Here is a 27,642-nt window from a genome sequence, read left to right on the forward strand (position 1 = left end):
AAAATATTTGAATTCAAATATTTCTGTTTTATGTTTGAGTGACTACCTTCTGTTTTCCACCATAGATGCTGCAGCAATTCATCTATAAAATAATTGACCATAGTGTGATACTCGCGTGCAACGTGATGCAAATTGTGGAAAACCAACGTCCAGGTCGCCTAGAAGATATGCATACCGCTTTGCGCCTTAATTTTTTTTGGCCGGCTCTATTACCATCAGAAGTCGAAGATGGTTGAATTTGAGTTCTGACTTGTCATGAATGGTTCAACTTGGGAATATAACTCTCATAATCGTATCTCTTCTAGAACAGCGTAGGAGCACAAGTGTCATTGATTTTCAGACCGCCCTAGTAACATACCAATATATTAATTGGTGATATACAGAAAACAACGTTTGTTTGATTATCCTCATACGTGGTGCACTTTATATGGAACCTTCAATCTTCATCATTAAGTACGTTTATTAGTGGAGTGGGAAGACCGGCAACACACAATTTGCTTAAAATTTCAGTAGACCGAACAGCAAAGTATCGAGCACTTGAAACGGAATAAGGTTTGTAGCGATATATAAACAACGTCAAATTGTTCGACTCCTATATGTACATTCACAATAATACGGCTTTAGACCCGAATACTCGCTATTGTATTTGGATCAAAATCAATATAACACCTGTATGTCTTCCTACTAATATGCCGAGATCGCACCTCGAATTTTACTATGTGGGTATTTTCTTTCAGGAAATAGAGATTGATGTTGTCATCTTCATTCATCATTGCATGAATTGAATTGATTTTAGTTTAACGTCCCTTTGAGCAGCGAGGCTATATGAGACGTGGACTTGCTGATTAACGTGGAATCCGAACCCCATGAGCTTCCCCCGGAAATCGTATCCGGGTCTCCTACTCCGAAGAGCGTGCACTAACCGTTTAGTCATGAAAGGAGCTCTCGTTCATCATTTTAGCCGAATAGGGTAACTGCCTGGAACAACTGATAGGAACCTGTTGAAAGATTTATTAGTTTTTTTTTTTTTGTCACCTCCTGGAAATCCAGGATGTGACTTTTGCCACAGTGCGTGTACACTTGTCCTAACCATGCTCTTCTATTTCTAATCCTAACGTGTTCTCTGCAATGTGCTGTCGCTCTAATTGATGAACTTCCTCGTCGAGGTCACCGTCAGAAACGGATACCAAAAGTTATGTAATAAAGAAGTTATCTGACATAACAATCCAATTTGAGGAAGCAACTTGTTGTCCAGTTGGTGACGTAGAAGACAATACTTGTCCAAGAATACCTTGAACGGCCTTAACAATCCACTGAACTTTTGTAACAGTGGGAAAAGTAAGCTTCAGCTGTAGTTAATTGCCTGAGCTTAAATTTCAGTGTAGGCACTAAAACTGGTTCTCTTTCTTCCAAATATTCAGTTGTATTCACGCCATAAATATCACCATGTCCTATGAGAATAGGTAGCTCGTTTGTATATTAAAACGCACATTTTACTATTGCTGCGCCATTTGTGATTTCAGTATATGACCCCAGTATATCTACAATATAACCAGTCGTAGTATAAATAGTAAATGGCTTATATGGAGGCAACTCATTATTAGAACTCTTTCTGCATCGAATATATGTTCCATCAAAGATTAGTACCAAATGGTCAACAGTATTGTGAAGTTTCGTTGCCATAATAGCTTTTACAATTGCTATACGTTCTTCGCGCAAACAGGCCGCTTGAACTCATAGAGTAAAATGATTCTTTTCGAAGGACGTCATGACATACACACGCATCTGAAACTTGCTGTTCCCTTTCCAGCCTTAGAATTGCAGCATTAACATTATTCGAATTGCCAATGTGCAGTTTAGACCTAAACAAAAACGTAACAGTGGTTAAATAACAGTTGAATTATCAGCGGCACTACTGCTCTCAAGCGGTTTCTCGAAGAGGTACGAATATGAGAGTTATATTCGCATGTAGAACCTTCATGATGAGTCAGAAATTCAAATCTTTGACTTCTCACAGTAATCGTGTCGGCGAAAAGATTTAAGGCGCAGTACTGATTGCATATCTTTCAGGCGTCTCCGACGTTGGTTTTCCTCATTTTACACCAAGTTGCACCGCGCGTATCAAACCATGGTCAATTATTTTATAGATGGATTGCTGCAGCTTCTATGGTGGAAAACAGAAGGTAGTCACTCAAACTTAAAGCAAAAATATTTGAATTCGAATATTTTCAACGTGCTTTTCTGAAGAAAGTTGAAGAGCGAAATATATTGTTTCTTGTTTCTGATAAGGCCTTTCTAACAAAGTATGTTCAAGTTTTCTTTCACAATCGTTACTTAAGTCGTTTCCGAAATATGGACACTTTTTGATTTTCTAATTTTTAATAATAACTTCAAAATTCGAAGGAATTTGAAGTTGAATTTCTGGCCAAAGCTATCTTTGGACATGAAGTACCTTTAATATAAATTTCACAGCAATCCAACAGGTGTAAGGGCAGACCTGTTTAAAGTGGAATCCTAACTACCATAATGTTCAAATGTTAAGGACTTACCAACGGAAATCAAAACCAGCTCTTCAAATGTACCAAAACTAATTGCACTAGTCACTAGACTAGCGGAAAGGTGGCCATATCATCTAACAACTAAATATAGCATTACCTATTGTTGCTTTAATCTTAAGCTATTCCAATAAATACACTATGAATGGTAATTTCTATTAGGATTATATGTCAAAACCAAACAATACAGTTATTAGTAAAGCAGCACTCAATTTGCTTTACCGCAACCATGCATAATAACAGATGGTAACCCAGGCAACTTCAATCGTGTAAACAACTTGTATTTATACTTTGTCTACAATTTCGGATACGTCAATTCTCAGCTTATGTATATGTTACTTCCGAGAAATTTCAATGTATAACATGATTTAAATATAGCCACAGCTTCTACTCAACACCAATATTGATGTTTTCACTCTAAACAAGATATCATTAAATTTACATTTGTAACCACAGAATGGTAGAGATCAGTATATTGCATAAATGTAATATCTACTTCTAATCCAATTACATATCCCTTAGTAGTCCACGCCCATTTTTTGAAGCATAGGCTTTTCATGATACACTTGTGGGGTCTCTGGTTCGATCCTCGGCCAAGTAAGTATGTGGTGAACACCATCGTGTTCGTGGGTTTTTTCAAGATACTTCCGTTTCCTCCCACATTCTCATTCCACCAATTCTTCCATCATCATTCACTTGCATTAATCAGCGTCTCCCTTATCCTGAAGGATATAATCAAGGAGGTTAAATTGAAATATTTAATTTTCGTCATAACAGACAATAACCTCTGATTCGAGGTTTCCCTTTAATTGCCGAATGCTTATCTCGATTCACAACAACTTGTTTAAGGTTCCTCTATCCTGCTCACCTTGCTCTGTGACTTCGTAGTTGTTCATGTTTACAGAGTATCTACGCCCATTTACGTTAGCATAAACAATGACCACCTTACTTGTGGAATCCTTATATCATTTAGTAAGTGCTTTATTACCTATGGGCACATTACTTGTGGTATTCCAGTGCTTTCTTGTCTAGTCGCCTTCGTCTTCGCTTACAGTCTTCCTATGCCGCTTATCTTCAACAACGATGGCAGAAAAATTAGTCTGACCCCATTCTACCTTTACGTTAGACGAATGTTCCTGTCATCGCAGTTCAAGTTAGGAACATAGAGGCACTGTAAGCAATAACGTGCAAGACAGGGAGGAGAAGATTGTTATTAATAGGGACAAGGGTTCAGCAAATAAAGGGAAATCTAGAGCTAGAGGTTGTTCTGTGTCATGAAAAAGGTGTTTGTTAAAAGAGTAAGAGGAGGGTGGAGAGGAGAATATTTTTCAGACAGATGTTTCTGTCATCGTAGTTCAAGCTAAGTGGCATAGGGGTCTGTCAGTAAGGACGAGAAGCCATAAAGATACCTACTAAACGAAATTTGCAAGTGAGGAGGTCAAGTCCATGCTAACTAGCATAATGTTTAATGTAAAGTAGAACGATATGGTAGTAGTGTCTCATAATAAGCAGTATACGGAATCTGTAATTAAGAAGGTCATAGCCCATGCTTACCTATAATATATTTCTTCTTATATATAAACTCAAGGAAGCAATATGATTCCACATTGCTAGTTTTGTTGAATTCCTGAAAAGTATTGCCATGAAGAACACGAAATAATGTGTATCTTAGAAAAAATCGAAACAAACCTCGTCCAAAACAGCAAATCAGCACTGATTATTGCATAGCTTTTAGATTCAATGAACCAATGGGAATCTGCGTTGCAAATTTCGTTTAATTTTCGAAATTAAAGTTTTCTGGCTAATGCTTAATGACGAACTTAGTTTTTGCATTTTTGTGTTTTTCTTTCGAAAAATACATTGAGGAATGATAAATAGAATTTACTTTATGATTTTACTTGTCGCCACGTAATTTTCAGTTCTTGAAATGACTTCGAATAAATTTTTGCATGTACTATATTTATATTCTCTTTCTAATTGGTGTGTTTTACTCTTTTTTCAGAATTTCTGCCATTTCAAATTGCCATCACTTTCACTCCCTCCAAATGGTTTACCCTTGCAAACTACAAGGAAGAAGTCCACTGCTTTTCAATACCTTCGTTGTACCACAGAATATTAAAGAATTTGCAACCAGTGGAAAACACCTTCGTTTTGCGGTAATTGCAACCATGGCGTTTCTGACAGCGCTATTGGCAAGTATAAACAATTATTTTCATACCTAATACTTTATTATGTATAGTCATTTCAGTTACGACGTGCAATTGAACAACATGAAAACTTCACGATTAGTTTATTATGGCTCCCTAACTGGGATAGAATCATATTTATAATGAAATGAGTGAGCCGAACAAACCAGTGAGTGCAAAGAGAAATTTACACAATGTATTAATGATATTACTTTCTAACGTGGTCGTTTATTATTCAATATGTGCACATTTTAAGAACGAAATATATAAATTTAAAGAAATACTTCGCTCACTGTAAACATTAGCGCGTATTAGTTTTAGTTGTGATAATTTTGGAAACAGGGTTTTTGGAAGTCTAGAAAGAATATGACAGTTTATTTTCAATAGAAATCTATATATTAGAGTAGTGAGATATGGAACTACTGTTTAACGTGGAGACCAAACTGAGTGAAATTCTAGGAATTTAATCCAGGTCATCAGAGGCAGTTTAATATTAGTGAAACCAAGTGGACAAATTTACAAATCAAGTTGTAGTAAATCCTTAACTATTTCCGATCATATTATCCTTTACTTGACTTTCATTGTTGTTCAGTGTTGTATTACGTTTATTTTCAAAGTTTATCCTCATATCTGTGGCACTATTGTTTATTTAGCCTAGAAGTACTAAACAATAATTTAGACTTCTCATTTTAGCACATTAATACTGAGTTGAATTTAATCGTGAACCCTAGGAGATCACTATTATAATTTATTAATTGTTTCATGAAGTTTAACGTTCTTTCAGCATCGAAATTATGTGAAACGTGGACCTACAGTTTAAGGTGAAAGTGAACCACTGCAATACATTCAAATTTCTATGTTCTCTCGCTAAAAATGGAACCTATTACCACGTACACTAAGACTTTGCTCTCCCCATAGGTGTAGTATCTTTGAGTCATCATACTTGATTATGGGAAAATACTGAAATTTGAAGGTATCAATTTGCTTCAGATACTGCCTTAAACTGCAAGTCCTAAAAGAGACTCCAAATTTAAAAAAAAATCAAACAATATTGTACCTGTAATACGTTTCGCATGTTTAGTGTTAAGTTATATTTGTTTTATTGGATATTTAGGGAAATGTTCTTTTTTAAAATCAATCGACGATTTGAAATTTAACATAATTATCCAACACCAAGGCTATATGAAAAGAGCTCTAGTTTTTAATGTGCGATCGAAACTACTACTCGTGGCGCCACGTAGCGTAATCACTAATGCGAGCGGTTTCGACTTAGATTCCCGGTAGGGACACTTAATCGGAAAGGTGTAAAAATTATCGAAAATAACCGATATTAGTGTCGTATCTATAGTTTTCGGGGTCGCTGAAATGAACAGTGATGTTTTAGGTGCAGTTTAAATCCAAATTCAGCCATGCAACTTGGGGAGGTGGAAAATATATTAAGGAGTTGTATATTTAATATTTTTTTCATTTCAATCCAGTGAAGCGCTTAATCAACGCTAGTAGAATAAATAACGAAGTAAATAAAGTAATAAATAGTTAGAAAATGTACTAGTTATAGAATAATGACATTCACGTCAATACAGCATAATTCAGATAACTCCACAATCATGTTTGCTAATGTAGATAATTTTCTTTGGAAATATCTATTATAGAAACTAAGACATCAACAATATTAACGATATAAGTGAGTAACAAGTGAGTAACACAAAATCTAAATACTACTACCTACCTAGTATCTAAGGAACTAATAAGCTAACTGGAAGGAAGGTAAGAGGACCAGAGGGCTTTTACTATATTTCTAATACTACATTACCTAACCTTAACACACTCACCTGGATATACTTCTCAGAAGCTGAATACATCTTTCTGAAACATCATGGAATATTTTTCGCACCTATGGAACCTGTAAAAGAATAAAATGATTAAATATTAAACCAGAAATTAAGCTAGAAATGAAATATGTCAATGTGTATAGATATTATGTGTATTGATATTTATGTGTTTTCTAATAATAATTGTTTTCTTTTAACGTGTTAGCTTTCATTTTCATTTAGAAACATTTCAATTTCAGGTATTTTAACTTTGAATGTAATTATTCCATTAGATACATGCTTCGTTCATCGACTCTTGGATGGGAGCTCTTCGTGAACCGAGTTTGGAATGCGTTAAAATGTTTTATATGTGCAATATTTGGATTATTAGTCGTGAAGGGCGACCCGGTCCTCATGCCGACTAGAGCTGCGAGTTATACAAACGACAACGGGTGACAACAATTATTTTCGTTGTGCCTTATATATATATATATATATATATATATATATATCATCGATCTCGTTGTATACATTAGGCTTGTAATTTCTCGGCATTATAATAGGCCAACTATGCCCTTAAGAGATCCATACACGCAGACACATGCATGGAGAATGGTAAAACCACTGTCAAGTTGATCGTGTATGGTCTTGTTCATGCATGTTGAGAGTTATCAAAATCTGTAAACATGCATGATGATTTGCCGTTCTTCATGCATGTTTACCGTGTATGTGCTCGTTCATGCAAGTTGGTTGTTTTGTATTTAGGTCCGCCAGTAACAACAACGGATGAAATCACGTGACTCTTTCCTCCGATTCATTCTTCTAGTAAGTGGACAACAAGTTACTACGTGTGTAGGCAAAAAATTCTGCCAACATGCATGATGCGGCAAGAAATTCTGCCAAGTGTCTGCGTCTATAGCCCCCATTATGCTTGTAGCCATGAAACACACTGCATGGGACTGAAATTTGAGATTGGTGGGACAAATACTACAAATGTGATGTTAGGACGTCATAGTCCGCAGTTTCCATGCTACGAATTTCAGATGGATGATTGAAGTTCAGTGAACACGTCAGATGAGTGCCTAATGCAGAAAGATGAAACGCGATAGTGTATCGTTCTGATTATTAGGAAAGTTAATCCGAGGCGACTTCTCTAACTTCAGGTGAAATATATAATTTTCATTCCATTATACAAACGTAATAGTACTCTGAGAAAACAGTTGTAGGTGACGTACTTAAAAGGTAGGTCACATGCGTAATTAGTGTACTTTTTGGACTTAACGTACAGCAAACGTATAACTGAAAACGCATGTTTTATAATACTTTCCATATAAGTGTTCCATCTATACGTACTTTCCGTATGAAACAATATAGGCGGTCAGGATCATCTTACATTCAAATTGACGTATATAACATGTAGCTGAGGAATGTAATATAAGTATATGCATGTGATATACGGAAAACTGTTAGATGTCAGACATCCCGCAACGGCATGATGTAATATCTAAGGTATATGAATAACGTATACTCCATACTGATTTCTGTAGTAAGCAAGAGGATTCTGAATATTTGTACAATATACCTTGTCCGGAGAAAGGATTTTTCTCAGTGTAATAGAAGTTATAGTAACAGAAGTAAATTGATCTGTACCTTACAAGAATTTCATATGTTGTAAAAGAGGTCTAGCAGAAAAGTATAATTTAATACTTAGATAACATGAAATGAAATGAAATTTCTATTTTAACGTCCTACGTTTATGCACCAGAGCTAAGATATACAGGTCCTTGAGAAAAATCTCTCTCACCACCATAAGTCCACTTGGAGCGAACTGAAATCAAACTAAGAACTCCTTGCACTAGATTTGAACGTTATACCACTGACTACCTTGACTCATATTTAGATAATGTTTTACCACTAATATTAATATAGGAATAACAAGTGTCCTTGAACCTTATTACTGGGCATTGTAAATTCAGGAATTGTGATATGTTCAAATAAACAAATTTGTAAGTCAAGAAATTAAATACGCACTATCGCATTAAGGGAAATACTGAATAAAAAGAGGAGTGAACAAACGAGCACATGAAAGGCTGTTCCACAACTCATAAATGTACAAAATCTGCCAGTTATCAAATTAAATACTGTAATTAATCCAGACGTTGAAAATTTGTAGAGCATGTCGCTCACATGGAAACGAGACGAAAGCGTTTATAGGAAATTCATGTTAGTATGTAGAAAATGAAACTAAAGGAAGTAGATAACAATAATCATAACAGGTTTACGATATGATTATGAATGTAATTTGTCTGATACAGAATAAGACCCAATTGGATGTTTCTGAAGAAAAAAAACTTCAGTTTTCTTGCTTAGTTATTGTGGCTTCAATCACTTTTCATATCATTAATAAATGTAATAGTTTATGTCCCATCTTTAATTTTGATGTAGATATAACGTTGAAATGAAACTAGAACTTTTTCAGTTTAATGTTCTATATTTGTCCTAAGGCCAAAAGTGGAAGGTGTTTAAAATGAATTTTATTTAATTATTGATTGAATGATAGTGCGAGAAGAAACAGGAAAATGATAGCAATATCCATGGACGTGAATTCACCCATTACAAACTCAAGTAAACTATATGGAGATGGTATATTATTAAGTGATTTGTAATAATACAGCTTTTATGGGGATGCTGTAGGACTATATTTTGGACATGTAAGATATACAGAAAAGTTAGCATAAAACCGAACACCTATTGAGCACAACCAGATACGTTCCTGCTGTGCTTTGTCATAAGTATTCCCTACAAAAGTATTGTGTCTCGAGGGATTAAATATGAATAGTTTAACATAAGGGAAGATTTAAGCATTTGGCTTACGATATATTGACAAAATGAATAATCTTAGGTCTGTTTATTCTTGGAATAATAATAAAAGCATACTTTGGTTGCTGAATCTTCACATAACGTTACCAATTAAACATAATTACGAAGTAACTATTGAACTATTATTTAAATATTGTAAACCATGGTCCCTTTAGTGTCTTAAGAATCAAATTCTAAGCGCACCAAATTGCTTGAAGTACACCAAGAAATACAAATTTGTCTTGAATAGAAGATTCTAGAGAAACAAAATCTTGTTTACTCAAACTTTCTACAAAATGAGTATATTTGCGTATATTTTATATATAATTCAATTAACTGAATAATGTTGTGATAACTGGACATCACCATCAAACCGAGTAAATAGAAAAGCGTTCATATTTAGTTATGAAGCTTGTTTTAGTCTCACAATTGTGCGTAATACATTGATGTAGCCTGAACCTTCATTTCACATCTGAATTGAAATCAGGAACACAAAATGAAAACATGCGAGTCAGGTGACTTCTTACATTCATTATCTTAATTCAAATAACACATACCTCTAATTAATATTTCTAAAATCATACCTTCATACTTCTTAATTATTCTCTCTAATAAATTCATAATTATAGTTTTGAAACTTTGCAAGAGCTAAATGAATGACAGTGACCTAAACCAGATACACAACCTACTAACACCTTAAGTAACCACCTTACGCTTCTTAGAACGTCCTCTCAGTGTGACAAGCATCCTTTTCTTCTGGGTTTAATCTCTTGAGTGCTCTTGCGTGGGATGATAAACCAAAGAGGAAGAAAAGAAAGAAACATTACTGACGTTATACATCTTTGCCTCGAGTATCGAAAAATGTGCATTACCTAAATGAAAATGACTTGTTATAAAGCAAGGTAATCTTTTATGATACAAGATATGTCTTCAATGCTTCTATACATGTGTACGATTTAGGGGATATAATCGTTAAAAGTTAAACTAAAAATATCTCTATTATGGTTTCAACTTGAGAAAGAAATTAACAATATTAAACTCATTGTATTTTTGAAGTGCCACAAAATGTATGTTTTCTAAACTAGTTTCATAAAGCACATTTCATATGTATTTATTCATGTTTTTTTATTCGAAATAGGTATATGTGCAGTACATGAATATAAAACAACAAATGTTGACTCTTAGGTTAATCAACGATGAAATAGGAACGCATTTGACTCTTTCAGAACTATTGGTTTCTTTATAGTACAATCTATTATGGGATCCAAATCTATCGAATGGTGTCGAGTTTTATAGGGTGGCGCAAAACGGTATAGAGACACTTGCACCCATTGATTATTATACGTAAAAATACCTGCGATAGGTGTGTCATTTGTGGCAGTGTTGAACTATTGGGTGCAGTTTGATTCCATTCAATTCATTATGAATACACCTGAGTTGGATGTCTTTTGCCTGTAATAAAAACGTACAAAAATCTTACTAATATCTACTAAAATATCAAGTTGAAGAAATGCTTTCTCCATGACCCAACATAATACACAAATATACTGCTCAAGTATAAATTTCCGTGGAAAATTATTCGGTATACTATTCATCGTAATCTTAGTTATGGAGTACAAGCAATTCCAATGAGTCATACGAACACTATGGTGCAATACCTATTGTGTGCTTTGTGTATAAGAACAAAAATTCAGATTTGGTTTTCTCTCAAATGCTATACATTGTACGGCAACTCATATTCAGCACGACTTTTTCCGTGTGTCTATTCATTTCTTTAATTTTGTGATCTTAACTACAGTGGTGGTTCATAAGGGAGGTCACATCTGTAAAAATAAATAAACATTTTATCCTTATAAATTAAGGACAAGCCATCTTTGCTGGCCTAATGGCTATCCAGTGTCTTTGGCGCAGCTGGTTCCCGGTTCCATTCCCGGTGGGAAAGCATTGTAATTTGAAGATATTACAGTGGTTCGTATTCTACTTTAAACTATTGATTCATATGGGGGCACGGTAGCTCAGTAAAAGGGCGCTTACCTCTGGTGTGTGGGGTCCCGAGTTCGATCCCCGCACAAGTAAATTTGTGGTGAACAATATAGTCCGTAGGTTTCCTCAGGATTCTCCCGTTTCATCCAACAGTCTCATTCCAACCGTTCTTTCATCATTATTCACTTGCCTTGATCACCCGTCTCAGTTAGTCTGAAGGACATAATCGTGGGACGTTAATTTGAAGGATGTAATTTTCATTTCATTTGGTGGTTCACGTCCCGTATAGCCTCAGACCTGAAAAAGAACGCTACAAACTAAGAGCAGAAAACTTACGTAATGTGGTAAATCTTATACAAAAAGTAGTACAATTGGTAAGTTTTCTTGTCTTATAGTTCGTGGCGACGAAATGGTAATTTTTTACCAGCATGATTTCCCTCAAGAGCGATCATTGATTAATTAGAAAGATTTATTAAATATGTTGTTTAGATGTTGTTTTCCTATGAATGTTATTACCATAAATAAATAAATTGTACTTGAAGTTTAAAATAAATTTACATGCTATTTCTTATTTTTTAGTAAAAACTCAGAAAAATCATACTTTATGTATGAATAAATAATACAGAGAAATATGTGGTCTGACACGCAAGCGTTCCTTGTCATTCACTAGTTTCAGTCAATTAGAAACAAACATTTGTTGTTGTTTAGAGTAGCAATTTTGTTACATTTCACATCCATGATGAAACACATGAGAGCAAACTGAATGCCGATTCTGACTATAAGATTGCAATAAGCATAAAATGGCTAGAACTCTTCTGGAGCTACAAATTTACATTGGATGTCACTTATGTCATTTGGTTATACTTTAAACGAACGAAACAACACATAAACATGTATAGCTCTCCCTTGACCAAATCCCTAAATTTTTACTCTTTTAACCTTAATATTAATATAAATTCCCGGGAAAAATGTTTGTTTATACCCCCATATTTGAAATTTTGAAAACTGGACTGAAATTTTGAATTAATCCGGAAACGTTCCCGTTTCTATACTTCGGTTCAGTTAGTATTGCAGTGGAGTAAGGATAGGTTTACTTTTCTTTAGTACAATTACATTTATTTAATCTGTTCTAGGTGTTGTTTAGGTTGCAATTAGTTAATGAGTTTCTCAATTTCTTGTCAAGTGATGGGTGGAAAAATATAGAATCATCTACCTTCATTTTAGTTTAAAGTTTGTATTTTTAGTGTTTTGTCCATTTAATTTTTCACCCACACTTGAAAACCGTTAATAGTGTGTGTTTACTAATAACATGAGATTTCGTTCAAATTTTATCAACACCTTTTCTAAATGTAATTAACTTGTTTCTATATCTTTCTCATCACTTTTATCCATAATATCAGAAGTAACTTTCCACAATTTACTTAAGTTATTTTTACACTCAGAAATTTTCTTTCTATAATATTCAAATTCGACTTCTCTTACCAATCGTGTTACCCTATTTTTATACTTTTTGTAAACGTTCTTCAATTCTATATTATTTATGTTATTTATAACTGTTTGTTTACGTCTATCTATCTCTCGTATTGAAGTTATTAACCTCTTTGTTAACCAAGGTTTAAGTTTTTTAAAATTTACTATTTATGCTTCCTACGTAACTTTTACACTTTTCTGTATACAGAATTTAATATTGTAAATAAAATTTTTATTTCCTGGGTTTACACTAGTATATTGAAATACAATTTCCCAATGACATTTTTTGTAACTCTTTATTTAAAAGCGAGTAATCGATACTAGTTGGACAAAATATTTTTTATCTTGTTTTGATAGTGTTATTGGTACATTTATACTAGTAATATATTGATCTGTGATTGATGTTTGGAGTATAGCTGATGTACATTTTTGTAGCATTTTATGTTTAAAAAAATAGCTAAATGCAAAATACAGGGTGGCCCAAAAGTAGGTATACAAACCAGTATCGATCAAGTATAACATTTTAATTTATTAAGATAATGAATTTATTTGCTTTGGTTTGTTCCGAGCTTAAGGTATAAGTGAATATAAATTAAGAACAGATAAGGAAAAAATTAAGTCAATACCTGTATGGATAACAAACGTAAATGATATAAAATGTCATGACCGATCAGTACGGAACTGTATTTTGGGCCACTCTGTATAATGTATTCTATAATCCTGGTAGGTTTGTAATACAAGAGATGTAACAATTAGTATATAGCATATTTAAGTATGTATGTATATTTTCACAGTATTTCTTTTCTTTTAGTATATGAAAATTAATATGTCTGAATAGTAAAGAACAATTTAACGTGCTTTCAAGCTCATTACCTAAGGATTTTTGAAATGCACCTTCATTACAATTAGGAGACCGGTTGGTAGATATTATATTACAATTTTCACAACCATTGGATGCGCAAAAGTTCATTCCACTTGCATGAGCAAGTTCAAGATGTGTAACATTATCTACGTTACATGCTCGTTTATTAAGACCATTACACGATCTGCCCGAGCTAAACACCTTTGCGTAAAATAACAACGATAACCAGCTAAGTTAGTATTACAAATAGTGCAGACTTAATTTTCCTAGTTTCCATCGAAATGATTATATCCGTACATACTGTTATATTATTTCGAATATTATAAGAAATTCTGACACATCTGACGCACTTAAGCAGGAATTTTCTTTATGGCTGGATATTACATGATAGCAAACGATAATGAACAAACAAAAGTTAACTATTAAATTAAAGAAAATCTCAGCAAATAAATTGGGAACTTCTGTTACATATTATGTTAATAAGTCGTTTATAAGTCATTGTCACTTTCAAGTGCTTTCGAGTGACAACAGAAAAAAATAGTATGGTAATCGTGAAAAAAATCGAATCGAGACTTCAGCGGATTTACACGGTTTGAGATCCTTTTATGTCAAAAAACGAGTGTTTGGATATGTGGCTGTCCGTCTGTTCGTCCCTATGTAAATATCTTTGCTGACGTAGAAACTATGCACTTCAACGTATCAATACCAAATTTTAGAGCTCCTTCGTGGCTAAGCGGTTAGCGTACGCGCCTTTGGCGTGGGAGGCCCGGGTTCGATTCCCGGCGGGAACTCATGTGGTTCGGATTCCACGCTAATCAGTAGGTCCACGTCTCATATAGCCTCGCTGCTGAACGGGACGTTAAACTCAAAATCAACTCAATTCAATACCAAATTTTAAAATTAAGACTGTTTGAAATAACATTCACGAGGGACTAGTTTATAATGTTCTTTCTACCTTCAAAATAACGGTGACAATAAAATTTGAGATTTCATTGAAACCGCTGTAACGATTTTGTTCGCTCGTAATTCCATATTTCATTAACAACCGTACAACCAGTAAAAGCTGTGTTTCTAGTAAAAATCCTAGTAGAAGGGATATTTCATTCTTGGCGAATGGCTCTCTATTATCCTCAGATTTATCGTTAACAGCAACTTGTGGAATATTTTCTGAAGAAATGCTATCACAATTTGTTGGTATTTCACAAATGTATATTATATTAATTTTTGTTAATACTACACTATGGCCTAAGCGCTTTTTCATTTAAAAATACACAATGGATAATACAGTCTTAGGCATTTATTTTTCGGATGGCTTTCTCAAAAGTCATTCAGGTTATTGTGTTAGTTTTTCTCATTAATAAATTGGCAATGTCGCGAAAAAATCCACAAAGTTAATTTGCTCTTGAGAGTTAAGTTTTGCCAAACGAATTTCTCAAAAGCGACTCAAGCGATTTTGTTCATATTTCATTTAAAAAATCATTAATCAATTCTCAATATGGTATAACTCATTTTTCCCTTTGAAACTGCACAACTTCAGTTTTATTTTGGAGAATTTTTATTTTTAACCAACGGTCAATTTTCTTAAATACGACTCAGGTGATTTTGTTCATATTTCGTAAATAAACATTACATTAATGAACCTATATTATATCTTATGAAAATATAAAATTATATTTTATATCTTATGAAAATTAAGATTCTATCTTATTATATTTTATGAAAATAACCAAGAAGATTAATTTATTTTTAGGGTAGGCTTTTGTTTTACAATGTTCTCAATAGGACTTTGTGATTTTATCTAAACTAATATTTCATTAACGACGCTGGTGGAGTAAATCATTTCTCATGAAAAAAAATCCAGAAGGGATATAGATTACTTCTGGGAGCGATTTCTTCGGATGGTATTTTCTGAAAACATCTTATTGTTTTGTTCGTATTTGAGAAATAATATTTCGGTAATAACTGCCGAATAGTCTGAATTATTTTAAGAAATTGAAGCGTGTAAATTTAGTGCGGTGTCCCGTAACTTTTATTTGTACACTGTTCTCCAAATTTTAGGGAGTCTTAATATTTTATAGCAAAACTGAGTCTTATTTTTAGAGATCTTTTATGTGCAAGTCTCACTTTACTTCTTGTATTAAGTCCCAGTTGAAATTTGGCTTATTATAAATTTATATATATATATATATAAAATCATTATTTTCAGTGCTTAAAATCTCCATCCATTCCCAGTGATATAGTGAAAGTATGGATCTAAAGGGGTGGTCTGGGGGGGGGGATTTTTATCTTGGAGCTACGAAATCTCTTCAGGGCACATTTCCGTTCGTGCTCAACTGGGATTACCAACATTTTTACAGTACTACTTCTACCCTGCATGAATTGGAATTCCCCATTAAAATCTGGAAATACCATGGACGGAGAAAATTGCATTCTATCTTTGCACAACTGAAGTACTGCAAATATACTATGCTATAAGGGCCTACTCTCAGTAGTTCGTTTAATAAAAGAAAAAATGAAAATGAAATGAAAATGGACTTTGTAGCTTGGAATTCCACGATTTAGTTATGTTGGCTACAAGAGACTGATGATTAATTATATGAAATTGTATGAAACACCAAAGTGGATAATTATATGAAAGAATAGGTGGAAGCAAAATGAGGGAAGAACTGAGAGAACTAGAAAAAATACAGCTTTTATGTTGTCTTCCACAAATAAACATGGCATAGAAACCGCCAAGGGGTCCATTGCACTAGAGGCTTTTGCGCTACCACACACCACCATACTCCCTATAAGAATAACATATCCATACATTGTTGGACATAGACAATAAATTTCGTTATAGAAAACAACTGGTAATATCAAGATATTTAATAGAAAAATTGAAAAAACATAAAAGTTTCGCTTGATTTCGCGTTATATGAAATAAATATTTAAGAAATAAAAGGTAATGATATCTTCTCTATACAAAGACTTTTAAAGATATTAATATTAAAAAAAAAAACTATAAGTAATGATTTAGTAATAGATTTCATACATACGTTTGTTAACAAGGTATAAAGATTCAGTAAACCAAAACGATGAAGTGATTATAATTAAATGACAGATTTGACAAACACAAAGTTTAAAATTTCAAAGCCACAGAAACAAACGTAAGAAGAAGGTTATTCAATGCAAAACGCAAAGAACTGAAAGTAGTGCTCTTTTGTAATCTTATATGAAAGAACACATACAGAGTGGAAAGTATGTAATCATTAAAACAGATTTAAAAGACAAATCCAAATTAAATCTCTCTAACTTTGATAAATTTAGCCTTTTGTAGCTTACAAGCTTCACTTTCGCCCCAATACACATCTTTAGTACCAAAGTCTCTTGTAAACTACATCCGACAGAATCAAAAGAGGGAAAATATTTAATGATAAAGAAGCTGTCTTACTTGCTCATCAGTACAGAAACTTGTGTAATTCGTTACCTTAGTAAGTGGATGTCATTAAATATTATTGCGTTTGTATTTTATTTAACATCAAACGTGGAAAATACTTCAGCAAAATTCCTAATTAAAGTGTACTGGGGGCAAGAAACAAGTTACAGAGTTTCTGGGCTACATAATATTAAAAGTAAGAAGTCTTATGTTTCAAATATAATAAATACTAAATTTATTTAACAAACATTGTGTACTGCTACTAACTAACTAACTAACTAACTCTATGGCCTATGGAACCCGGAGGTTCAGTGCCGCGTTCACAAAAGCTCTCCACTGACTTCTATCCTTAGCTAATTGCATCCAGTTTCTACTTTGTATTTCTATCTCTGCGAGATCCATCTTAATATTGTCCTCCCATCTGCGCCTAGGTCTTCCTAATGGTCGTTTTCCTATGGGTCTACCAGTCAAGACTTTGAAAGCGTTTCTACTTTCTTCCATTCTAGCTACATGACCTGCCCACCTAAGCCTCCTAGACTTGACGACCCTAACAATGTTGGGTAAACCGTATAAACTATGTAGTTCCTCGTTATGAAGCTTCCGCCATTCCCCATTCTCGTTCCTCTTGGGTCCGAATATTCTTCTCAGGATCCTGTTCTCAAATACTTTCAGTCTATGTTCTTCCCTCAGAGTAAGCGACCATGTTTCACAACCATACAGAACAACAGGCATGATTATCGTTTTATATATTTTAAGCTTCAAATTCCTCGACAGAATTCGCGACGACAAGAGATTTTGAACCGAATAGTAACACGAATTTCCTGCTTTTAGTCGACATTTAATTTCTTCGTGAATATGATTTTCGTCTGTTAATATTGATCCTAAATATTTGAAAGTATCCACTTTATCAAAAGCATTATTTAATATTTTAACGCCTCCACAATTTGCCGTATTACGGTCCCGACGCACTTCCATGTATTTAGTTTTCTCTGCATTTACTTCTAAACCCATGTCCCTGCAAGCGTTTAATAAGATCTCTGCATTTATTTCTACTGTTCTCCTATCATCCCCTATTAAATTTACATCATCAGCATATGCCATAACCTGGTGAATGCCGTTCAACTCTAGGCCCTGGTTGCTATCTTTGATTTTCCTTATGGCGTATTCCAGCACAAAGTTAAATAATAATGGCGACAACGCATCTCCTTGTTTCAGGCCATTTTCGACGTGGAAGCTCGTGGACAAAAATTTTTCTACCCGGACTTTACTTTGGGATTCACTTAAACATATCTTAATTAATCTAATTAGCTTTCTCGGTATTCCAAGTTCTGTAAGAACGTTGTATAATGTTTCTTTCCTAACCGAGTCGTAAACCTTTCTAAAATCAATAAATAGTTGATGTACCGGGGTATTGTATTCCCACTTCTTTTCGAGTATTTGGCGAATGGTAAATATTTGGTCGATAGTTGATCGATTTCGTTTAAATCCGCACTGATAATCTCCAATAATTTCATCTGCGTATGGGGTCAATCTTGCTAACAGAATATTTGAAAGGATTTTATAGGATGTTGACAGAAGAGAAATGCCTCGATAATTATTACAGTCAGTTTTGTCGCCTTTCTTGTGAATTGGAACAATGATTGATTCTTTCCACTCTTGTGGCAATTCTTCCTTGTTCCAGATAAGGAGAATGAGTTTGTGTATCTTGTTCCACAATTTTTCGCCTCCAGCTAAAATTAACTCAGCCGGAATTTCATCTACACCCGGAGATTTGTGTTTCTTCAATTTCTTTATAGCGGCTTCCACTTCTATTCGATTGGGTTCTGGAATATACGGTTCTGCGGTGTGTATCTCCTTTTCTCCACGCACATGAGTTTTTGGCTGCGTGTTCAGCAAATCGTCAAAGATTGTGTACTGCTACTACTAATAATAAGTCATCTATGTATACTTTGGAAGACAATTTACGAATTACAAAAGTACTGAAAATACCTTTCGGCCTTCCTTTCGTTCGAGATAATGAATTCGCGGAATACAATAATATATTCTTATTCTGAGATTTATAAGAATACTAACAATGTATTTTTCTTTTCCTCTTGTCGGAATAAAATTTTTAAAAGTTTGGTTTCACGAAAGCTTTCCTATAATGTCTTACCATCATATCAAAAATTATAGGTATATAGTCTACAGAATCCTTTCTTTGTCTAGTAACGTAATTTTGACAATTTTGAATTTATGAAAAATATTTGTAAACGTGGTTTTCTTACTCTGAAGTGGTTCATTGAGACTGTGTTGCTATATTATGTTATCCATTGATTAAACGATCTATTTGAAAACGTTCTTCCTACAGGTTTAAGAATTAGAGCGAAAAGTAAAAAGAATTTCATATCATTAGTTATTCCATTGTAAATGTTTATATTAATATTTCAAACATACTGTAATAGAAATTTTATAGAGTGTTCACGGGCAAAATATATTTAGTATTATTGATAGTTAAGGCAATTTCTGATTTTTATTCTTCCTAGTTACGTTTCTATATGAGTTTTATAAAGGAAAGATCACAAGAACAACGTCTATCATATATAACAAATGGAACCAATCCGATTTTAATCGAATTTGCATAAAGATAGAGCTTGACTTGAGTTGATTAGTACCGGTATGCATATGAAATATTTTCCTATATAAACATTTGATTCTCAGTTGTTCACCCTCAACGGTATGATTTGGACTTATGGTTAGATTCTTAAAAGAAGAAATAGAAACTATTTGCTGTTTACAATAAGATAACCGTAAACTATTTGCTGTTTAATAAAGAATACATAAAAGATAACTGTTAGATTTACATTTGGGATTAAGCATGAACCTATTAAATGGTAAGTAAATGCAGTATGCACTTATCTACTAAAATCAATGATGGACGAGAATTTTTCTGCAATCGAGGAACGAGTTACTAGTTTGAAAATCTTCAATATATGTAAATAATTTCCGTGTTTTCAAGTAGTTTGCATTTAATCTATACATGTTCTTCTCAGGTATAATAATCCGGTGCACGATTATAGAAGTTGAATACGGAAAAATGTCGGTGGGGTCCTGGTCTTGGCAGTGCTGTCGACTAGGATCGATGGAACCATAGACCAAAGAAGGAGGTCCAATCCTACGGATACGATTCAGAATTCTGACTCATCAAAAGAAAACTATCAAGAAATGAGAAATAAAATCATTCCACGGATTCCCCTACAGAAAATATAATGAATGTCAATCATTTCGTGACCAATCTTTCTCTAGAAGTGATAAGACGATACTTCTTTGATTTTACGTTTATCAGACGTTGAGGCTTTTGAATTTAGGGAAACTTTACTGTCCCCGTAAACATTTCCTATGAATCCGTGATAGAGGAAACATCCTTTGCACTGTCCTAATGAAGATTGTCTACAAATCTATGATGCTGAATAAATTTCTTCTTATCGTACACTATCACTTTGCTTTCTGGAAATAATTTGATTATTATATTGATTGTTGAGTTAAATTTGTGTCCCTAGTTATACTTTTCAACATTTTGTAAGGTTAATATATGATGTGACTATAAAATAGCTACGTCATTAATAAAGCACTATATGCAATGCCGCCACTTGATGGATATTCTTCAAATGGTTTACCTTTCTATGCACTGATCAAACCTGTCGACATAGCGCATAATTACAGTGTGTACAGTAATACTACTAGACAAGGACTAAAGGTTATCTGCAGTGAGTGAAACATATACTTTTCTGTTATGCATCTACTTTAGGATATAGGAATTAAATTTCCAGCATCTAAGCCATGTTAGGCCCTCACGTATGAGGGATGATTTCCTTTGGCGATCACGCTTTCCAAGGAAAGGGAAGGAACGAAGCGGCCTGCGACCTATATGTGTGGTACCATTCCGGGATTTGCCTGGCGTGAAAGCTAAAACCCAGGAAAACTTTGCTCAGGACGGTTGGCTTGAAGAAGCTTCTACACATTTTCGATCGAGTACCCCCACTGAAAATCGAATCCGGTACAGCTCACATCAAAGATGAGAGCGTTAGCGACTACGCTACTCGAGGTCACTTATCCATCCACTTAGCAGCACTAATGTCATCCTTTGCTTCATAAATAACGACCCTCTTGAGACAAAGGGGCGTATCTCATTTTTTTCACATTTTTCAGGAGAGCGTTTTAAAGTTTTTGCACTATTTATTCTGTTTATGATTTTTTCAGTTTAAAACATACCGAAATGATTCCAACTTGCAGTAAGAACAACTCTTGTAAGAACAACTCTTGTAAGGTAGTATTATAAGCTTCGAATATTTTAAACATTAACCCCTCATTTGTAAAGAAAATGTTTTTCGTCGTGTGAACGACATCAGTTCTGCTGAGTTACGCCACCTAGTGGAGTTATGGAATTGATTTCTAACGTAGAGTATGTGCTTTTATTTTAGATTTTTTATGATATACATGTTAATATTAAGAACATTTATAATTTTCATACTCTTTTACGTGCAAATATACCAAAAATCAAGAATATAAAAAAGAACAAAATTCTCAAGGTATAAATATCTGAACTCGCAAGCACTGTTTGAAGTTTCTGTTTAGTTCCAAATATCTAAGGATATTTTTAGAAAATGTATTCATTTTTTAACATAATAATTGAAATAATAATAAAACCCCTTACAATACGCATGAACACAAACATTTTTTGACTGTTTTTCAGTGGAGCAAAGATTCATAAAACAATACATGGTCTGGGGATTTCACGACAGGCGTTATTCTGTGGCACTGGGCCATTAGGTTTTTGAATTTCTCATTTGATAGTAATAGTGGGTTCCTGTACGATCCTGACACGTGCAATTCCATGACAGAAGGAACGAATTGTTTAAAACTAATGAAGTGATATTCATCTTGCAAATGACCGGTATTGAACATACCCACCATTCTTGGCTTGTTCAAATCTGGGTGAAGGTAGTTCCTTTTCAAATTTTTCCGGCAACAATGAGATACCTTGAATCCTTGATGTATGTTTCAATATTGATTCCCTTCTTTTTCTGTGTTCTTCCACCAGCAATACTGTTATTGGTCGGCTTTCCCGCTTATCTTTGACAACAACTGTCTTTCTTTTCCAGCGCAGTTCTCATGACTTTCTGATATACTTAAAATATTAAACATTGCCTTACATATAGGAATCTGATTGCCTTGTTTAGAGAGAAACTAGTAATTACTCATTGATGTTCTAGAATCACCTTTCTTGCAAGTCGTTTGTTTAGTCTCTACGGTTTACGTATTCACGTATTCAATGTATTCACGTTGCCTTTGGATGTTGTTAATTCCGTAGATTTTTTTTAAATAACTCCTTTACTTTTTGAGAACGAATTATATTTCCTACTCAGTTCGTCAGGTAGTACAATTGCATCTTTGTTTCAAATTTTTAGCAGGCCTTTTCAAGGCAAGTATAAAAAACGCTAGCTCGACTTATAACAATGTCAACGCCTTCCCTGTCTTAAGAAAAAAGGAAAGAAAGAAAAGCAGCATATTTAAGATCGTTTAGGGATCAGGAACAAATATTTAACTGATACGGGAAACAAATCTCATAAGCAAACCATATTATGTTCCAAAGCACTGTAATTGACATAGAACTACTTACAAACTACGAAAATATAACAATGCACAAGTAGGTAAAATGGGTGCATCTCATAAAACAATAACAGAACATGCTTCAACAACAAGATGAATAGGCGAATCTTGAAATACGTCTCTTTGTCTCGAGATAGTTTTCCTCGATTTCGCGTACGCCCTTTTGGTAAAACTATATAACTAAGCAACCAAAGCTCGTTGAAATACGCCAGTTATACCATCATGTAGAGCTCGACGAGGCGATGAAGAAGGTAGTCGTAACTCATTTTCGATAATTTTTTATATACGCCTCTTCGTCTCGAGAGGGACGATAAGGTCCCTTGTATACCCTACAATCGTTGCCAATTCACATAAGATGCTCCTTTAGAATAAGTAACAAAAGTTTGAATACAGACAAAAAAGCCAATATCCTGATGGTCATTGTTGCTTACATATCGAACTACAACTGAAAGATCTATTCCTTGTACTAGGAGATTGAGTTTGTGAAAAGTTACTCGAACTCTCTTTCCTCTCGCTTAGAATACGTATTTCAATGAAAGTGTAATAATAAAAATGTCATCTCCTCCCAATTCCAAACCCTTATCCTCATGCCGATGAACCTAAACTTGGACCTACAGAGCATGGGGATAAGGATAACTAAGGAATGGACACTAACCTCCCATTCCAACATGAGATGAATTTGGACTTAAACGGCTTCTAGAGTGATAGTATCTATCTTAGCAACGCTGAAAACTATGGATTACACACTAATGTCGGTCGTTTACTTGTCACCCACACCCTCATGCCGATGAAAGATGAATTTGATCTTAAATAGCATCGATAATATTACTATTCATGTCTGGGATTCCGAAAACTGTGGATTAGACACTAATATCGTTCATTCTCAATTATTTCACCCAGTTTCCTTTGCACCCTTCATTTTTGGAGGATAAATTTGGACTTAAACGAAATCAAACATATCACTATTCACTTCAGTAACAGAGAAAACTATTGACTGCACACCAGGGGCGCATCCACGGGTTGTCCATCGGGTCCGGACCCCAAAACTTCGTAATTCAACATACATTTATACACTTTCCCAACAAAACAATACTTTTTAACAAGGAAATGATTAATGTAGACCAGCGTTTCCCAACCATTTTCAATTTGCGGCACACTACGTGTGTAACTTGAATTCTCGCGGCACACTCAAAAATTATTTGTAAATATAAAATAGCGTGGTGGTTTTTCTGTGATTACTGATCTCCACCTCACAGACAAGAAAGGTCGATCACTGGTTTCCCCCCGTGGTAAATCATTATGCTTATTTATTTTCATTCTAATTTAAAAATAGAAAGCAATTGCAATGAAATGTTGGGCTCAGGTTTTTAAAAATACGCTTTCTTTCTCTCAAACTGTATCCAACTTTTCACTGAGAAGGAAGATCAGTAAATAACGAACGAACAAGCAAATCTTTTACTTTTAAAACACAAATGTAGGTAATTTGTATGAATGTTTGCTTTGTCGAAAGGATTGAATGATATTTTAACATTTCAAGTTACGAAATAGTCTGCAACAATGAAGCAATAATGGTCATAACAATGATAAATACTTGTTTCAACATTTAAAAATGTACAGAAAAGTAACACGCTATGAAACTTAAAATTGTAGATTCATAATGGAGGTTCCTATCAATGGGAAATACCAATATGCATTTTCCCTATGTCTTGCAATTTGATTACTATAGAATTAGTAATTTTGTTTTTATTTACTTGCGGCACACCAGCGGTCCATTCATGGCACACCAATATGCCGCGGCACACCGGTTGGGAAACGCTGATGTAGACGAACATTTGATTTTTCACTTCATCTGTACTTTTCCTCTTAAAAAACAATGGAGTTCTATAATTTTTTCTCGAAATATACCTGCAAGTATTTTACAATTACTTATCCTCTTATCGGGTACAGAATAAGACTTGTTCAATACTACATAGACGTACTGGCTTGTAGTATTGGACTCCTCCTGCAAAGCTTGTACCCCTCCTAACAAAAAGTTTGGGTGCTTGCTTATTGCACACTAATATCAGTAGCCTTCGATCACTTTTACATGTAAGCCTAAGTTAAGCAGTGGTTCACGCAAATACCAAAAACCATCAAATTTCGTGCAGCGATCTAGGAGGAGTTGGCAGTCAAAGATATTTACATTTCATTTTTATTTTTATTGAAGATGACTCCTCTTCCCTCAAAGCAATAGTTTTCAAAATTTCTGGAACATGTTGTTTCCCCTTCTTTTTATTGAAGAGTTTATATACCGAGTTTCATCTTTGTAGCTTGACAGGCTCGTGATATACTCCATTTTTTGCATACATTGTAATATCCGATCCCCCTTATGATACGAATTTTAAACGTTTTCCCGTTTTTCTATATATAATGCTGTATATTGTTTTATACTTCTCTCTGTTGAAAAATAAAATGAAATCTTTGAGTTTTACGTCCCACGGTTATGCCGGTTAAGCTAAAGGAGACGGTGATAATGAGTGATGAATGAGATGGTGGAATGAAGAAAGTGGGAGGAAACGGAAGAACCCCGACAAAACCCACGCGTGCGGTGTTTCTCTCTGTTGAGTGTAGTATTGACTGAGGAATCGAAACAAAAATGATATATAAAAATGAATGAAAACGTAGAGAATAGTAATCAATTACCAACTACAAAATTGCATAATAGATAGTAAAACAAAAACAAACAGAAAAAATCAGTTTTAAATTGCAATTTGAAATATTCTAGTGAAAAGGACTCATTCGAGGTGGATTGACAACCATACGGCGCACCCTGCAAGACTAAAATGTGGGTGTAATGTACGAGGATATATAAATAATATGAAGTGAATTTATAAGTATTAAAAATGAATTTGGCATTATTTATATACTTTACCAAATATCAGTTTATATCCTAACCTATAAATAATATGACATGTATTAATATAAAAGTATGCACTCTAACGTATATAGTGTATAATCAATATTATAATTTTTGTCAATAAATATTGAAATTGATACTTTTAGTTAGTATGCTACGAATTTAAACACCATTCTTCAAACTAAAAATTCTCACGTTTTAACAAGCGGAACACAGTTAGTCAACTGAACTCGGAAGCTCCCGGCGTACAAATTTAGTTCCTGACCCAGCTCGGCCACTATATTCACTTATCTTCATTCAACAATGGGCTACTTGCCCACCAAATTTGGTTAAGATTTGACTAGTCGTTGCCGAGAAATAAAGTATCACACACACACATACACACGCACGGGAGCTTATAAGCCCGGATATATATGAAGCGCATAGAGGATGAAAGTGTTATATTGCAATTTTTGAAACGTTGCATTCTGGCGGCTCATGCACGTATTATATGTTAGTCATGCTACGTAACACATCATTTAGTGAATCCACGTCTGAGTGCAGAGATTTATAAACGATGAAGAAGGTATATTAACGGACAATATAACCCCGGGGTAAAACTATCAGCTGTCGTATGCTTAAGGCCACTAAAAAGCACAGAAAATTAGTGTCATTAGTTCATTAATAAACATTTTCATTCACAAGGGACATATGCGAACCGTGACAACTAGATATTTATTAAAATTCGTACCCTGACTAATTACAAATTGTTAATCTTCCTGGTGATAGCCACTCGGTGCGGAGATGCCTTGTTTACCAGCTAGGTATAATACATATACCATGTAGTGACCGGGTGAGGCTGTGTCGAGTTATGCGCCAAAAACGCCGGAAAATGGCAGAAAATGAAACATGTATGAAGGTAATCTGATACCTGAGTGAAAAGGATATTTTGCTTTTTTTCACGCTTTTCACCAATAGTTTTAATGCCACAAAATGGTATACGTTCTATTTGAAACAAACTTATAGTTTTGTTGGTATATCAACACTGTTTGTGTGACAGTACTGCCGTCTGCTTGGTCACGTATCCCCCTCCCGTAGGTATCACATTACCTGTACACATTTTTCATTTACGACCTTTCCCGTGTTTTTGGCGTATAATTCGGCACAGCCTCGCCCGATCACTGGTAGGTATATGTATTATACGTAGCGGATAAACGAGGCATTTCCGCACCGAGTGACTATCATCACGATGATTAGCGATCTACAATTAGTTGGGGTACGAATTTTCATAAATATCTAGCTGTAACGGTTTCGCATACGTCCCTTGTCAGTAAAACACATCCTAAACTCAACTGTGTAACAAGAGAAATAATTTAAAGCCCTTGAAATAATAACTTTTTTCATAAAACAGATTTTATTTCAGAAATATTGAAATTTACCTGTAAATTACGTACATATAAGTCAACCAGAAACTAACTTAATATTAACAGTTTCGTGTGACTAGCAATCAAGTATGGAGTTTACCTACATTATTTTTGTGCTGTTTCGTTTTCAATACGTAAGTTGCTTATAACTTCAAATATCTACTTAATTCTTTGAAACTAGACACAAGATCACTTTGTTGTAATCAAACGTAATGCAGAGATGGACTGAGTCAGTGGGTCAAGATTTGTGAGTGGGCCGTGGTCAGTAGGATGTGATCCACTTCGACCCACCACCCGCCCTGACCCAGTCCGACCCACCATGATCTACCGACTTTCTCTTATCCACAGACCAACCCCGCTCGGTGCATTGTACACAGCATCTTCTGAACACTGCTGAATTTGTCTACATTTTACTTTCAAGGTCTCAATGTTTCTTTCTTTTTCATCTGTTTCTAGTTACTTACCTGAGATGAGTATATCTAACTGAAAAAAGAACTTCAGGCACTTTTGGATATTGATTTTTGTAATTGTAATAATAGCAATAGGATTTACT

The 27,642-nt window shown here is 34.3% G+C and overlaps 1 protein-coding gene across 1 annotated transcript in view; it reads left to right on the plus strand.

Moving 5' to 3' along the window:
• The window catches only part of LOC145662820 (uncharacterized), a 131,192-nt gene that overhangs the window by 79,480 nt on the left and 24,070 nt on the right, over nucleotides 1–27,642 (plus strand). Inside the window, exon 2 of the mRNA XM_081728716.1 lies at nucleotides 4,558–4,747. Within this exon, the coding sequence (XP_081584842.1) occupies nucleotides 4,601–4,747 (147 nt within the window). The 5' untranslated portion in view covers nucleotides 4,558–4,600. The remainder of the gene's footprint in view (nucleotides 1–4,557; nucleotides 4,748–27,642) is intronic.

The sequence above is a fragment of the Thermobia domestica genome, chromosome 10 (assembly GCF_964235325.1).
Source record: "Thermobia domestica chromosome 10, izTheDome1.hap1.1, whole genome shotgun sequence".
In the NCBI taxonomy this organism is placed as follows: domain Eukaryota; kingdom Metazoa; phylum Arthropoda; class Insecta; order Zygentoma; family Lepismatidae; genus Thermobia; species Thermobia domestica.